This window comes from Globicephala melas, chromosome 7, assembly GCF_963455315.2.
Source record: "Globicephala melas chromosome 7, mGloMel1.2, whole genome shotgun sequence".
Lineage (NCBI taxonomy): Eukaryota > Metazoa > Chordata > Mammalia > Artiodactyla > Delphinidae > Globicephala > Globicephala melas.
Window position 1 is genome coordinate 37,978,335 of NC_083320.1, and position 12,866 is coordinate 37,991,200.

At 40.0% G+C, this 12,866-nt stretch overlaps 1 protein-coding gene across 11 annotated transcripts in view; it reads left to right on the plus strand.

The window, feature by feature from the left end:
- ANKRD44 (ankyrin repeat domain 44) overlaps positions 1–12,866 on the plus strand; it is a 317,233-nt gene that overhangs the window by 212,936 nt on the left and 91,431 nt on the right. For 6 of the 11 annotated variants that reach the window (XM_060302105.2, XM_070045932.1, XM_070045936.1 and 3 more), the window contains 3 exons: positions 1,533–1,647; positions 10,614–10,696; positions 11,833–11,950. In XM_060302105.2, coding sequence (XP_060158088.1) covers positions 1,533–1,647; positions 10,614–10,696; positions 11,833–11,950 — 316 coding nt within the window. The remainder of the gene's footprint in view (positions 1–1,532; positions 1,648–10,613; positions 10,697–11,832; positions 11,951–12,866) is intronic. The other 5 variants (XM_070045933.1, XM_070045934.1, XM_070045938.1 and 2 more) reach the window with 1 other exon arrangement.

Here is a 12,866-nt window from a genome sequence, read left to right on the forward strand (position 1 = left end):
ACTACATAAAATCTTTTCCTGAACACTCTATTCCTTCTGGTTCTTATGTTTTAGCATAAGGTTTATTTACATAGGTCTTTAATTAAGCAAGTAAAACTAAAATTGAATGTGTCTTCAGAGTTACATTTTGTGGCATTTGATTACATTATTTATTCAGAGGGAATCTAGTTGTAAGATTTTAGAACCTTAAATAAGACAATGTGAAAAGGTTTTTTTGTTGTTTTGTTTTTTAATTTTTTTTGTGGAAAGCTCTTTTAAAAGCATTTCTTGTTGTTGCATGCATCTTTTTTTTTTTAATAGATCTTTTTTTTTTTTTTTTTTTTTTTGGTACGCGGGCCTCTCACTGCTGTGGCCTCTCCCGTTGCGGAGCACAGGCTCCGGACGCGCAGGCTCAGCGGCCATGGCTCACGGGCACAGCCGCTCCGCGGCATGTGGGATCTTCCCGGACCGGGGCACGAACCCGCGTCCCCTGCATCAGCAGGCGGACTCCCAACCACTGCGCCACCAGGGAAGCCCCTTTAATAGATCTTTATTGGAGTATAATAGCTTCACAATACCGTGTTAGTTTCTGTTGCACAGCAAAGCAAATCAGCCATATGCATACACATGTCCCCATATCTCCTCCCTCTTGAGCCTCCCTCCCACGCTCCCTATCCCACTCCTCTAGGTGGTCACAAAGCACGAAACTGATCTCCCTGTGCTATGCAGCTGCTTCCCACCAGCCAACTATTTTACATTCGGTAGTGTATATATGTCGATGCTACTCTCACTTAGCCCTCCCACCCCATGTCATCAAGTCCATTCTCTATGTCTACCTCTTTATTCCTGCCCTGCAACTAGGTTCATCAGTACCATTTTTTTTTTTAGATTCCATGTATATGTGTTAGCATACGGTACTTGTTTTTCTCTTTCTGACTTACTTCATTCTGTATGACAGACTCTAGGTCCATCCACCTCACTACAAATAATTCAATTCGTTTCTTTTTATGGCTGAGTAATATTCCATTGTCTATACATGCCACATCTTCTTTATCCATTCATCTGTCGATGGACATTTAGGTTAGTTCCATGTCCTGGCTATTGTAAATAGTGCTGCAATGAACATTGTGGTGCATGTCTCTTTTTGAATTATGATTTTCTCAGGGTATATTCCCAGTAGTGGGATCGCTGGGTCATATGGTAGTTCTATTTTTAGTTTTTTAAGGAACCTCCGTACTATTTTCCAGAGTGGTTGTATCAATTTACATTCCCACCAACAGTGTAGGAGAGGGTTCCCTTTTCACCACACCCTTTCTAGCGTTTATTGTTTCTAGCTAAAAGCATTTCTAATAGACTTCCCTCCATGCAGATTTAATAATACTACTACCTCAGATGGTAACTTGTCCCCTTAAAAAGCATTCTTGTCCTTGAGAGCAGAGACGCACAGAGTAGAAACGAAACCAACACTTGGTAACGTGAGCGACTAGCATAAAATGTAGTATCTGCGTCAACCTGAATCCTTATGTAATTCTGTATTAAAACGTCTTTTTCAGGAGGTGAAATTGACTGTGTGGATAAGGATGGCAACACTCCTCTCCATGTGGCTGCAAGATACGGTCATGAACTTTTGATTAACACCTTAATAACCAGTGGAGCTGACACAGCCAAGTAGGTTACTGCAAAAATATGGTGGAATAATTTCCACCTGTGGGAATACTGCCAAAGGGATTCTGCCATGCCGTAGATAGTTCCCATTTATCCAGGTTAAGTAGGTCTTCACCATTGTGCTAAACACAGATTAAATTTGAACTAAATTAAGTGACTTTTAATGACAGTTGCCAGGAAGAACCAGTTTTATTTTTCAGCTGTGTCAGAAAGAGGCCTATTTCAGTGGTTTTAATTAAGGAAACTTGGACTTTGTTCCTAACTCTGCTTTCTAATATTCTTCTGTTTTTTCCAATGTGCAGTGTTAGTTAAGCAGGAGAAATAAAGCATAATTGGGCAAACTCAGAATTTATTCAGGGTGCTGTTTTGCATGTATTAATGACCCATATTAATGATACGTTTATACGGTGCAATTGAGTAAATCTGCCACACCGGGAAGGGGGGACCTGGCTTCATTTTGTACTTTAATTCAACAAGAATATATAACGCATCTATATGAGTCTGTTGCAATGTTAGGTGCTGTGGGAAATTTCAGAAGTAAGTTAACTGGTTGGTACCTTCCAGGAGCTCATAATTTTGTTGGAGGCCCAAGGCCCACTTAAGACAAAGAACCATGCAAGATAGTATTTAATAAAGTTCAAAATGAAACAGGATTTTAATGGCAAAATGTTTGATGTAGACAGGAAGGATAGAGCTCAAAGGTGGCCACAGTTTTCAAGGAAAAGGTGAATTTTAGGTAGGCTTTGAAGGGTAAGAATTATGTGAGTAGAGCAGAGAGTGGCAGACATCCCAAGCAGGGAGGCAAGCAGGAACAGACCCAGCCCCGGGAGGAGCTCGGCCTGGCAGGCCTGTTATATCAGTGCGGGGGACCCAGGCTTTCTTGGGCACTAGCTGGGCTCCAGTCCAAGCTGCCTCACTTGTGAGCTGTGTGACCTTGAGCCTGTTGCTCAATCTGTCTGTGCTTTGGTTTCCTCTTTTGAAAAATGGGAGTAATAATAGTACCTACCATAGGTTTGTTATTGAAGATTAAAGGACTTAATCACCATTAAAACTCTCTGGTATATGTTAAGATCCGTGTGAGTATGAGTTATGTAAATACATCTGCTAAGGTTATTCAATAAGATAATCCACGTTGAAGGCTCTTTGAACAGTGCCTGGCACATAGTAAGCTATCAATAAATGCTAACTATGGTTTTATTACTTCATAATAGGCAGGAGAACCAAATTAAAGAGGGCCTTAAATGCTTAAATAGTTTGGCCTTATTATAGAGACTGGGGGTAGCAATAACTGAATCTTTAGGAAAGGCAAAATATGAGGGCAGTATTACATTAGGAATTCTAATTTATTTTGTCAAGGGTTGTGCAACAGGATTGAAAATCTTGGTGGAGAATGAGCCAAAGTTTAAATGGTCCAGGGAGAGCATGGTGGGTTCCACTGGCCCTCGGGGCTCCCAGTCCAGTGGTGGAGATACGATCAAGGGCAAATGTGACTGCAGCATCATGAGATGTGTCATGATGGAGGTTTGGATAGGGCAACACTGACTATCTCTAGGTTCTGCAGAAGAGGTGACATTTCATCAAGAAGAAGGATGGATAGGAGTTTGCCAGGTGGACAGAATTGTGTGAGATAAAAAAGATAGAAGGGGAAGCAAAGAAGGACATTCCAGGAAGAGGGAACAGTATTTACAAAGGCACAAACATGTGAATATGTTGAAAGCAGATTCCCAAGGCCAGGTTATCTAACATGTTAGGGGGAGTGGAAAGAAATGAGGTGGAAAGGTAGGAAGAACCACATTTCAGAGGACCTCGAATGTCTTGCTAAGGAGTTAGATTGCATTCTGAGGCATTCGGAAGCTGTTAAAGAATTATAAGTGGGTGTAGGGTAGGTTGTGTCTAATGCTCCCATTTGTGTGTAAGAAAGATCGCTCTCATAGCAGTCCAGACAGATTGGAGGTGGTCCAGGCTAGAAACACTTTGCAGCCTCTTGCAAATGTCCAGAGAAGAAAAGATGAGGGCTCGGGCTAAGGACAAGACTGAGGGTGGACAGAGAGGAGGGGGCATACTGACAAATAGCAAGAACAGTGGGTTGTCTCAGAAGAGAAAGGAATCTGCTTCAAGCCAATGGACCTTTTTGACTGGGAGGTTGCAAATCCAAAGAAGCAGTTCGGGACCTCCCTGGTGGTCCAGTGGTTAAGACTTTGCCTTCCAATGCGGGGGGCGTGGGTTCGATCCCTGGTCGGGGAGCTAAGATCCCACATGGCTCGTGGCCACAAACCCAAAACATAAAACAGAAGCAGTATTGTAACAAATTCAGTAAAGACTTTAAAAATGGTCCACATTTAAAAAGAAAAAAAAAAAAACCTTGGAAAAAAGAGAAGCAGCTCAGTTTCCTGGAAAGAGCCATGTACTAGGATTCAGGAGGCTTTCACCAGATTCTGGAGTTCCCAAGCAGGCCATGGCTACCCAAAGCCAGAGATTTTAAACGCTCAGTGTCAGTTAAGCAGAAATAAAATATTAGGCACAAACCAGCTTCACCTATGGTATGTTAATATTTTCAGTGATGTTTTTCTTTCAACTCTGGGTTATTTGGGGAGTTTTAGCCAAAGAACCACGAATTTCTGATTTTCTTTCAGATTTGAACTCGTTTGAGGGATAGAGATCAACTGGGCCCAATACTTACATAAAATGTCTGAAAAAACACATTTAACTCAATAAACACAAAGTCTGTTTCCTCGTAATTATTTTCCCTTCAATTTATGTGAATACAAACTTTGTGGCAAAAATGCCTTAGGGATGACATTGTTGTTCAAGTAGCCTTTCCTTCCATTGATGATGCTGTGTCCTGGGGACAATGACAAGGGAAACATTGTCCCAGACTCAAAGAGCCACATACACATGCTTTCTTCTGTCACAGCGTTATCTGGGGTTAAGGCATGCTCCCTTCAGTAACAGTGGTTCATTAAAGCGGCAATTGTGTGTGTGTGTGTGTGTGTGTGTGTGTGTGTGTCTGAGTGTGTATAGTGTGTGGAAAGGGAAGTCATCTAAGGAAAAATATCCAAGTGAGGGGGAGGAGAGTTGGAGAAGATTAAATTTGCTAGACTCCCCAGAAAGTCACTGTTTTCTGGGTTCCTTGTAGATTTATGTAGGGGAGCTCCTTAAAGAGGAGAAAAGCAGGCCTTTCCTTCGGTAAATAAGTGAACAAAGAGCATTTATGAAAATAACCCATTTTCATTCATAAACAATATGGCCAATGTATTTTTAAAGATCTCTTTATGACAAGTTTTATGGTCATTACTTTCTGATGAACTTATTTGCATCTTATTCTCAGGCCTTGATTGAATGTTCTTTGTTATTCTTTTTGCTTCTCTGAACTTTAAGTCAGAGAAGTTTCTGCAGCATGACTCAGTGCTTACGCAACTTCACGTGGTATCGGAGCCATTGGGTTTTTTCTTCTTTAACTTTGTTAGGTTTGGGGTGCTTGTCTCTATGATTTTAATTTGTCTTCCATCTTACCAATTATGCTCTCACTGCTTTTTCTGCCTCAATTGCGGCAGAATTAGCAGTATTGTAGTTTTACAGGTAACTGGTTCTGACATTCTTATATTCGCTAGATATCTGTTGATAGCTTGTTAAGTGTCACCCACTGTGTCAGGTTCTGGGGTCACAGAGCTCCCTGCCAAGGAATTGATAGCCTACGGAGGTGGGGGAAAGAAGTAAACAGGCAATGACAATCACACATGCTAAGTGTGATGCCAGAACAGTCGCCAGGTGCCCCTGGGATCCAGGAAAACATATCTGGGAGATAGCAGGGCCAGCAAAGCTTCCAGGAAGAGGGATGTTAACTTGTAGGACAAGGAGTGATTAGTTATGTCATTGAAAGTCTTTCAGATCCCAAGTATCAACTTAGATTATTTTTATTATAATGTTTGAATATGTACAAATATAAGACTAGATAGAAACTTCTTAGGCTTTTGACTCTAATATAGCAATAAATCCAAAAAAATTACAAAATACATGCAAACAGAAACCACCAATGTTCACATTAACTGCACGGGACAACAATAGTAACAAACACTCATGAGTGCTTACCTATGCTACGCCCCACTCTGAGAGGTTACATTTAACTGTCACAACAACCCCATGGGGTAAGGGCTATGATTATGCCCATCTTACAGGTGAAGCAAAGGAGGCACAGAGAGGTTCAGTTACCTACCTGAGGTCATAGAACTAGTGGGCGGAAATGGGGCTCCATCCTCGGCTGTCTGGATCCTGGGCAGGAGGCTTGCTGCCCTTCTTTGTAGTGGATGATGTGATATTTCACATTTTGCATGGGATTATGGTCCTGGTGGCTAAGGTGCTGAGTCTTTAGGATCCAGTACACACCATGGGAGTGGAGGTTTTGCAGTGACTTAAAGTGGTGGGCAGTGGACCCGTCACATGGCGCAGAGATCTTTACTCAGACTACTGCCAAATTCCGCGCATCCAGGAGGCTCAGTGTGCTACATTATCATTGGCCCTCCCTAGACTCAGACATTTCATTTTCTATTAAGTCCACCTTCTTTTCTCATTAGCCCCTGGCAATTAAAGTCGGACTACCAGCACGGCTGTGATCCTAAGTACAAATGTGGGCGCTGAAATTTGACAGAGGTGTGTGATGATATGGTGGTCCTTCAGATGAGCTGAAATATGCTTTGATGCCAGCTGTTTTAGATTACCATCAAAAGGAAAAGACAATTTAAAAATTGCCACAGAGGGCTTCCCTGGTGGCGCAGTGGTTGAGAGTCCGCCTGCCGATGCAGGGGACACGGGTTCGTGCCCCGGTCCGGGAAGATCCCACATGCCGCGGAGCGGCTGGGCCCGTGAGCCATGGCCGCTGAGCCTGCGCATCCGGAGCCTGTGCTCTGCAACGGGAGAGGCCACAACAGTGAGAGGCCTGCATACCGCAAAAAAAAAAATTGCCACAGAGACCTCATAAAAGCCCTAAGATATTTCCAGCAACCCTCAGAGATGCACTGACTAGTTTGAGAAACACTGGGAGAAGCAGGAGAGAATGGGAAGAGTTTCAGGGGGGCCCTGCATGTGAAAACCTAGGGCTGGGCAGAGCCTGGCTCTTCCAGGAGGAATGGACAGAAGGTCACAGAGATTAAGCAACAGTCAGATCCAGAAAGGGCCTTGTAAGCCACGTTAGAGTGTTTGGACTTGATACAGAAGGAACCACTGAAAATGTCTGTAGGTCGTAAACAGCAAGGACCAGGGCTCATTGTTGTCAGTTATCCCAAGTGCCTGTAACTTAAGGGTGTGTGATAAATGCTTGGAATGGCATAGATAAAATTAATAAGAAGTTTGTTTTAGGGTTTGGTGTGATCAGTTGAGTAAGAATCATAAAATCATCTGATGATCGAAAATCATCAAATTTTTTGTCTCGCCCACTTGGTGGGCAAAACTAAACCAATCCCACCTTCCCTGGGAGAGTTGAGAGATAAGTATTGTAAAGCATTTTGAAATATAGAGAGAGAACAGAAATGCTAGTTGATCACAGTTCATTCTTGGGTTTTAAGGAGTCACACACCTGATTTTAAGGAAGTACAACCTGATTACCACTTCAAAACTCACAGACTGCTGGTTATCCAACTAAGCTAATAATAATTGCAAGGGCAAAAATACCACTAACATGAATGGTGAAGGCTTAACCGTGGGTCACATGTTCTATTTAGCACTTTATGCACATTATCTCAATTAGTCCTTACAATTGTTCTATAAGATTGACACTGTTATTATCTTTAGTTTCCAGGTGAGGGAACCATTATGTATTTGCCAAAGATCAAATAGCTAGCTCATGGCAAAGCTAGAACTGAAACCCAAAGGTTCTGACCCCATCACCTTAACCACAGTGTTTTTTACCATATGGCCTAAGGGAAGGCTCTAGAAAAGCCTGGATATGGAAAGGGACAGCCATGTCCCCCGATGCCAAGGGGAAAACTTAAAAAAACTGATATTCTAATGGTGCAAAAACCCGTTCCTCACCTCTGATGGCTCTCTACAATTTATTCTGACCTCATTTATTCTGAGATAACTGGGTAGGAGATGCCAGCTAACAGCTAAATTAGAAATAGCTAATACAAACACGTTCCATTAATTTTATGACTGCTCAAATAAATGTAGCAAATTAACTGGAATTGGTCTTCCCTTTCCTGTAATTTATGCATTGTTAAGTTTAGTGTTATCTGACATCTTTATTTCTTGATCTTCCTTGATGTAGACCTGATGAAATCAGAGCAATGCTTCTTATTTGACTGAGACAGCCAAATCCTAAGTTTCCTGCTAAAGGTTTTAAGATCCTTTCTTCATAAGCAGTCTTATTTTATAACAACAAAGGAGAAATTTTATTTTGAAACGCATGAATCATTTCTGAAGTGATTCAGAGATTCTGAATTCTACTTTTACTTTCTTTCCCATCTCGGCCTGATACTTAGTTTTTCTCTTTGAACCAGAGCATCATATTCAAGTTCAAATGCCAATAGTACTTGAGTCTCAATTAATATGTTTCAAAACCTGCATTGAGGTAGTGACTTTTTATTAACTATGGAATAAAAAATATATATCAAAGAGAATTTTTGTTAGGCCTTTTAGAGTTCTGCCTCCCTTACCTTCTCAGGTTTATAAGTAGCAGCAGAAAAAAATGAAATTATTAGCTAATGTAGAGTGTGACAAATTACCTAAAGACAATGGTGTTAAATGGTAAGGTTGGTTAGAAGTGTTAATATGAATTTTATGAAATATGTTATACTGAGGCTGTTAAAATATCTCATACTTTATGTTTTTCTTGATTGTTTTATTAGAGTTTGATACTCTTTTCTCTAATTCATTTGCTTGTATTATTTAATATAAAGTTGTATATTTTATGTACCTATATAAACTATATCATAAATGTTGTGTCTATATATGTGTGTATGTGTATGTATATAGAAAATATTAAAATATTTAAAATACTAGAAGTATTTATATTTTTATACATATTAAATATTTGTGTATACATGTATATAAAGAATGAGGAAGACTCAAAGAAATCTTGACAAATCCACTCCTTGTTTTAGGCATGTTCTTACAGGAACTCACAACCATCCTAGAAAATAGTCTATCCATTTTCTTCTTGCAAATGTCCAGAAATATTTAATCAAAGATTTTTGCCTTAACTCCCCCAAACAAATAAAATGGTTAGGTAAAATCCCATTAGCTTAAAGTTCCATTTAGTAAAGAGCTTTTAAAACATGTTATACATCAAAAAAAATTAGTGTGTTTCATTGGCATAGGGAGGGAACAGTATAAATAGCAGCACGAATAAAAAGCTTCTCTCCCATCCCCCAATTCTCTCTTCCTTTTCACGAGCATCAAGGTTGTCACTGATGCGATTGCTTTTCAGAATTTTTTTTTTTTTTTGTAAATGACAAGAGAGGCAATTACAAGCAGTTCTCCTCCCCGTGACACTACCCGGAAGACGGGCAAATTGCATCTCTTGATGGATGCCAGCTATTATATACACTGGGTTGGAAATCTCCATATAGGGAAAGGAAAACGAACAGAGGGAAGACTGAACAAAAACACCAACAAATTAAAAGAAGTTTTCATGCAAAGAGAGAGGCGGTTAATTGCTACAAGACTCGAATTTTGCAGAACACTGAATACCATGAACTATCTGTGAACATGTATATACTTTCACATACTCACGCACATCGTAATAACTTTTGAGATAGCAAATAAAATTCTTGTGTCTCAAGCTTAACAAATTAAATCACATGTAGTTTTTCATTCAGGATAGAATCTGGAAACGGGCCACTTTCTGCTAGGGAAGAAACTTAGATGATTCATGCTGCAGGTGTAAATATAAATAGTCTCATACTCCTTGTGTTATGTGGAGGATTTACAAAATCTGAAATATATTATTTGAATAAAATGAGATGTTATGAGAAGGGATCACTAACACGCTTCTAAGTACACAGGAACCTCCTGATGGTGCTGTTTGATTTGAACTACAATTCAGCTCACGACTTTGACTTTGGGTCCTTGTTTGGGGAGAGGGGATGGGCAGGAGGAGGAAGATTTAATTCTAAGGGAAGATTTAATTCTAAGGCCCAAAGCACTGCCATCAGAAAGCTGCCTGTCTCTCAGGACGTTGTTCCAGGGACTGTGTTATTGCAGGGGTCAGTCTAAGAAGTGGATTCTTTCTGTAATGCTGTTAGGGAAAATATGCTAGATTTATGAAATATATGCAAGATAGCTATTAACTATTTTGTGACTGTTATTCTTGTGTGGGTTAACGTGCTAAATAAAAGGCTATTAGGAAGATGAAGTTTCACTTGCCGAAGGTGAATATTTATACATATTAAATATTTGTGTATACATGTATATAAAGAATGAGGAAGAATATGAAGAATGAGTTTTAATTCTCATCCCAAATTTTATTTCCAGTAATACAGCCATTATTAACTCTTAGCAAAGTGCTTGGTACATAATAGGTCAATAATAAATATTTGCTTATCAACTCAAGGAATAGAACAGGTTGCTTTTCAAAGTCAAGGGTTTGTCAGTTTCATGTTTTCTCCACTTAGCATGGTATCTGATGCTTATAAAGTGATGAATGAATAAACAGATGAATGAATGAGTGAATGAATGGGACAAAATTGCTAAGCTGAAAGAAAAAGAAATTAATTTTAAATGCTTAGAGTCACTGTTCATGTGAAATGCTTTCTTAAAAAGATCTATTTCTATTGTTATGGGCTTTTCGTTGTGGTTTAGGTCCGGGATTTTATTATTTTAAGATAGAAATGATTGCCTAATTATTTCAGCCAAGAGTCCCTAAGCAAGGTCTCATGGGTTTAATTTTCATCAGAGAACTTATAGAAAGATCATCCCCCTTCTGCGGGTGTCTTGAGATCTGTTACCGTGAGCTGCTCTGTTTTTTTCCTCCTCAGGTGTGGAGTCCATAGCATGTTCCCCTTACATTTAGCTGCCCTCAATGCTCACTCTGACTGCTGCAGAAAGTTATTGTCATCGGGTAAGTAACTCCATTACCGCAGATCAGGCTTAACATGTCCTGCAAATGAGCCGTGTGGCTTCAGGTGTCTGGTCAGCATGAGCGGCTGCCTGTGCTTCATGTCATCCGTGACCCGACGTGGCAGGATGAGTTGTGTCCACAGCTAACTGCATGTGACAGCTCCCAGCGACTCATGGTGTTGAAGCCGTTTGAATGTCAGCATTCCTGCCCCAGAATGAGAGTCTTGTCTGTTTATCAAGTTAAAGCTCGCGTGGTCCAGAGTGAGAGGCAGGCAGGGATGGCCATAGCTTACAGGAAGCTTCTCATAGAAGGAGAAAACATCTTTGAGGATTAGATTGGTGGCATGACATTTCATATTGTTCAACAAAGGGAAAAGGCCGAATCCCCTACGTTTTAATGGTAGAAAATGTCAAATTACCATCCCACTCCCTGAGCTCTGAAAAATTGCTGTGGTTGATACCCCTCCAACTAGGTTTCATTTTAATTTTTTTAATGCGGGTCTATTTGGAACCAAGAAATTCTTTCTGGTTTGGAGCTTTGCTAATCTTTCTTATCACTGCTTCTGCCAACCTCCATGTATTTAGAAGTTCCTGGCTTTCAAAGGTGATAGAGGTCTGCAAGGCAAAGATTGCTTAAGAATTCATTCAACAGATATCCCAGAGGGGTTTTTTTGTTTTTTTGTTTTTCCTTTAAGTTCTTTACTTATGATTGATTCTGCTTTCACTGCTTTTGGCATGTTTAACAATAACCCCTGCATGAAAGCACGTTTCCCAAATCTTAAACCAACTGAAAGCTAATAATACACTTAAGAAAATATCTCTTCTAGCATGCTACGATTACTCCTTTGCCTTCCATGTTTTCTCTATGTGTTCTGTCTGCCTGTCTATTGCCCTACTTATCTCAAACTGGTTTCATAAATTTCTATCCTGGGATTGAAATGTGGGGCTGTAGTTCACCCAGGGCTGAATGTGAAAATAAATTCTTCTTGACTTCACGGTTCTTCCTATAAAATTGCCAAGCTTGAGCAGTTACCGATCGTTTCCATGACAACCTCTTTCTGACTACAGTGGCTTGCGTTCTGGTTTTTCTACTAACTGATTTTTCTGTCTCTGCAATGTTTCTTGTGGTTTAACTAGGACAAAAGTATAGCATAGTATCCTTGTTTAGTAATGAGCACGTGCTGTCTGCAGGCTTTGAAATAGACACCCCAGATAAATTTGGAAGAACGTGCCTTCACGCTGCTGCTGCAGGAGGGTGAGTAGTTAACAATTTTAGTTGTTATCTTATGAACGAATTACTAATTCATCTTAACTGACTTAAGTTGTCTGTGGATCAAAGGCAACTTCTTTAGTAAAACGGGTAAGAACTCTTTCTACCAATACCAAATATCACTGTGTTGAATTTCCAGATTACTCGTGTGTTTGTTTTTCCAAAGAAAAAGTGTTAGCCCATCTCATATAGAAAATATTTTTTCTTTTGTTTTCTCTTCTCTCACTCTTTTTTTTTTTTTCTTATTTTAAATTGTAGGTCTTTAGCCTATAGAATATATACTTACTTGGTACCTCTTCCACCAAAAGAAAATAATTTGAGATTTGTTCCTAAGTTTTTCCTCTTCGTTGCTGGAAGGTGGTTGATGATCAAGGGAATCCAGGGTTGAGTTAATTCATGTTCATTTACAGACATTTTGGTCCTTATTTCAAAACTGATTTTTAAGTCCTTATAATGATTAAATGTGAACAAAGGTCAAGAAACCCAAAGGATAGGCAAAACGTGAATTAATCCTTGCCTTTTTTTTTAAGTTGTAAAGAGAATTTTTCATCAGATACTCTTTTTCATATAAGTGGTTAGATTAAGGCTCTGATCAATATATTGTTGGCATATGACCACACATTGGCCAAACATGGTTTCCTTTGGATGTCCTTGTTTGGATAAGGTGTTGGTTCTTAATCAGTTTCCTAGTCTTAAGGAACAGCAGTGCTTCTCCATGTGTCAACTGTATATGACCAAAGGTATTACCTATTTAACAGAGGTGGATTGACTGTGAAGCTTTAGGGCCCTTTATTTGCATGGCTCCCTTCCAAAGTCTTGTATCTAGTTTTTTTGGGTTTTTCCCGGTACTCGGGCCTCTCACTGTTGTGGCCTCTCCCGTTGCGGAGCACAGGCTCCGGAC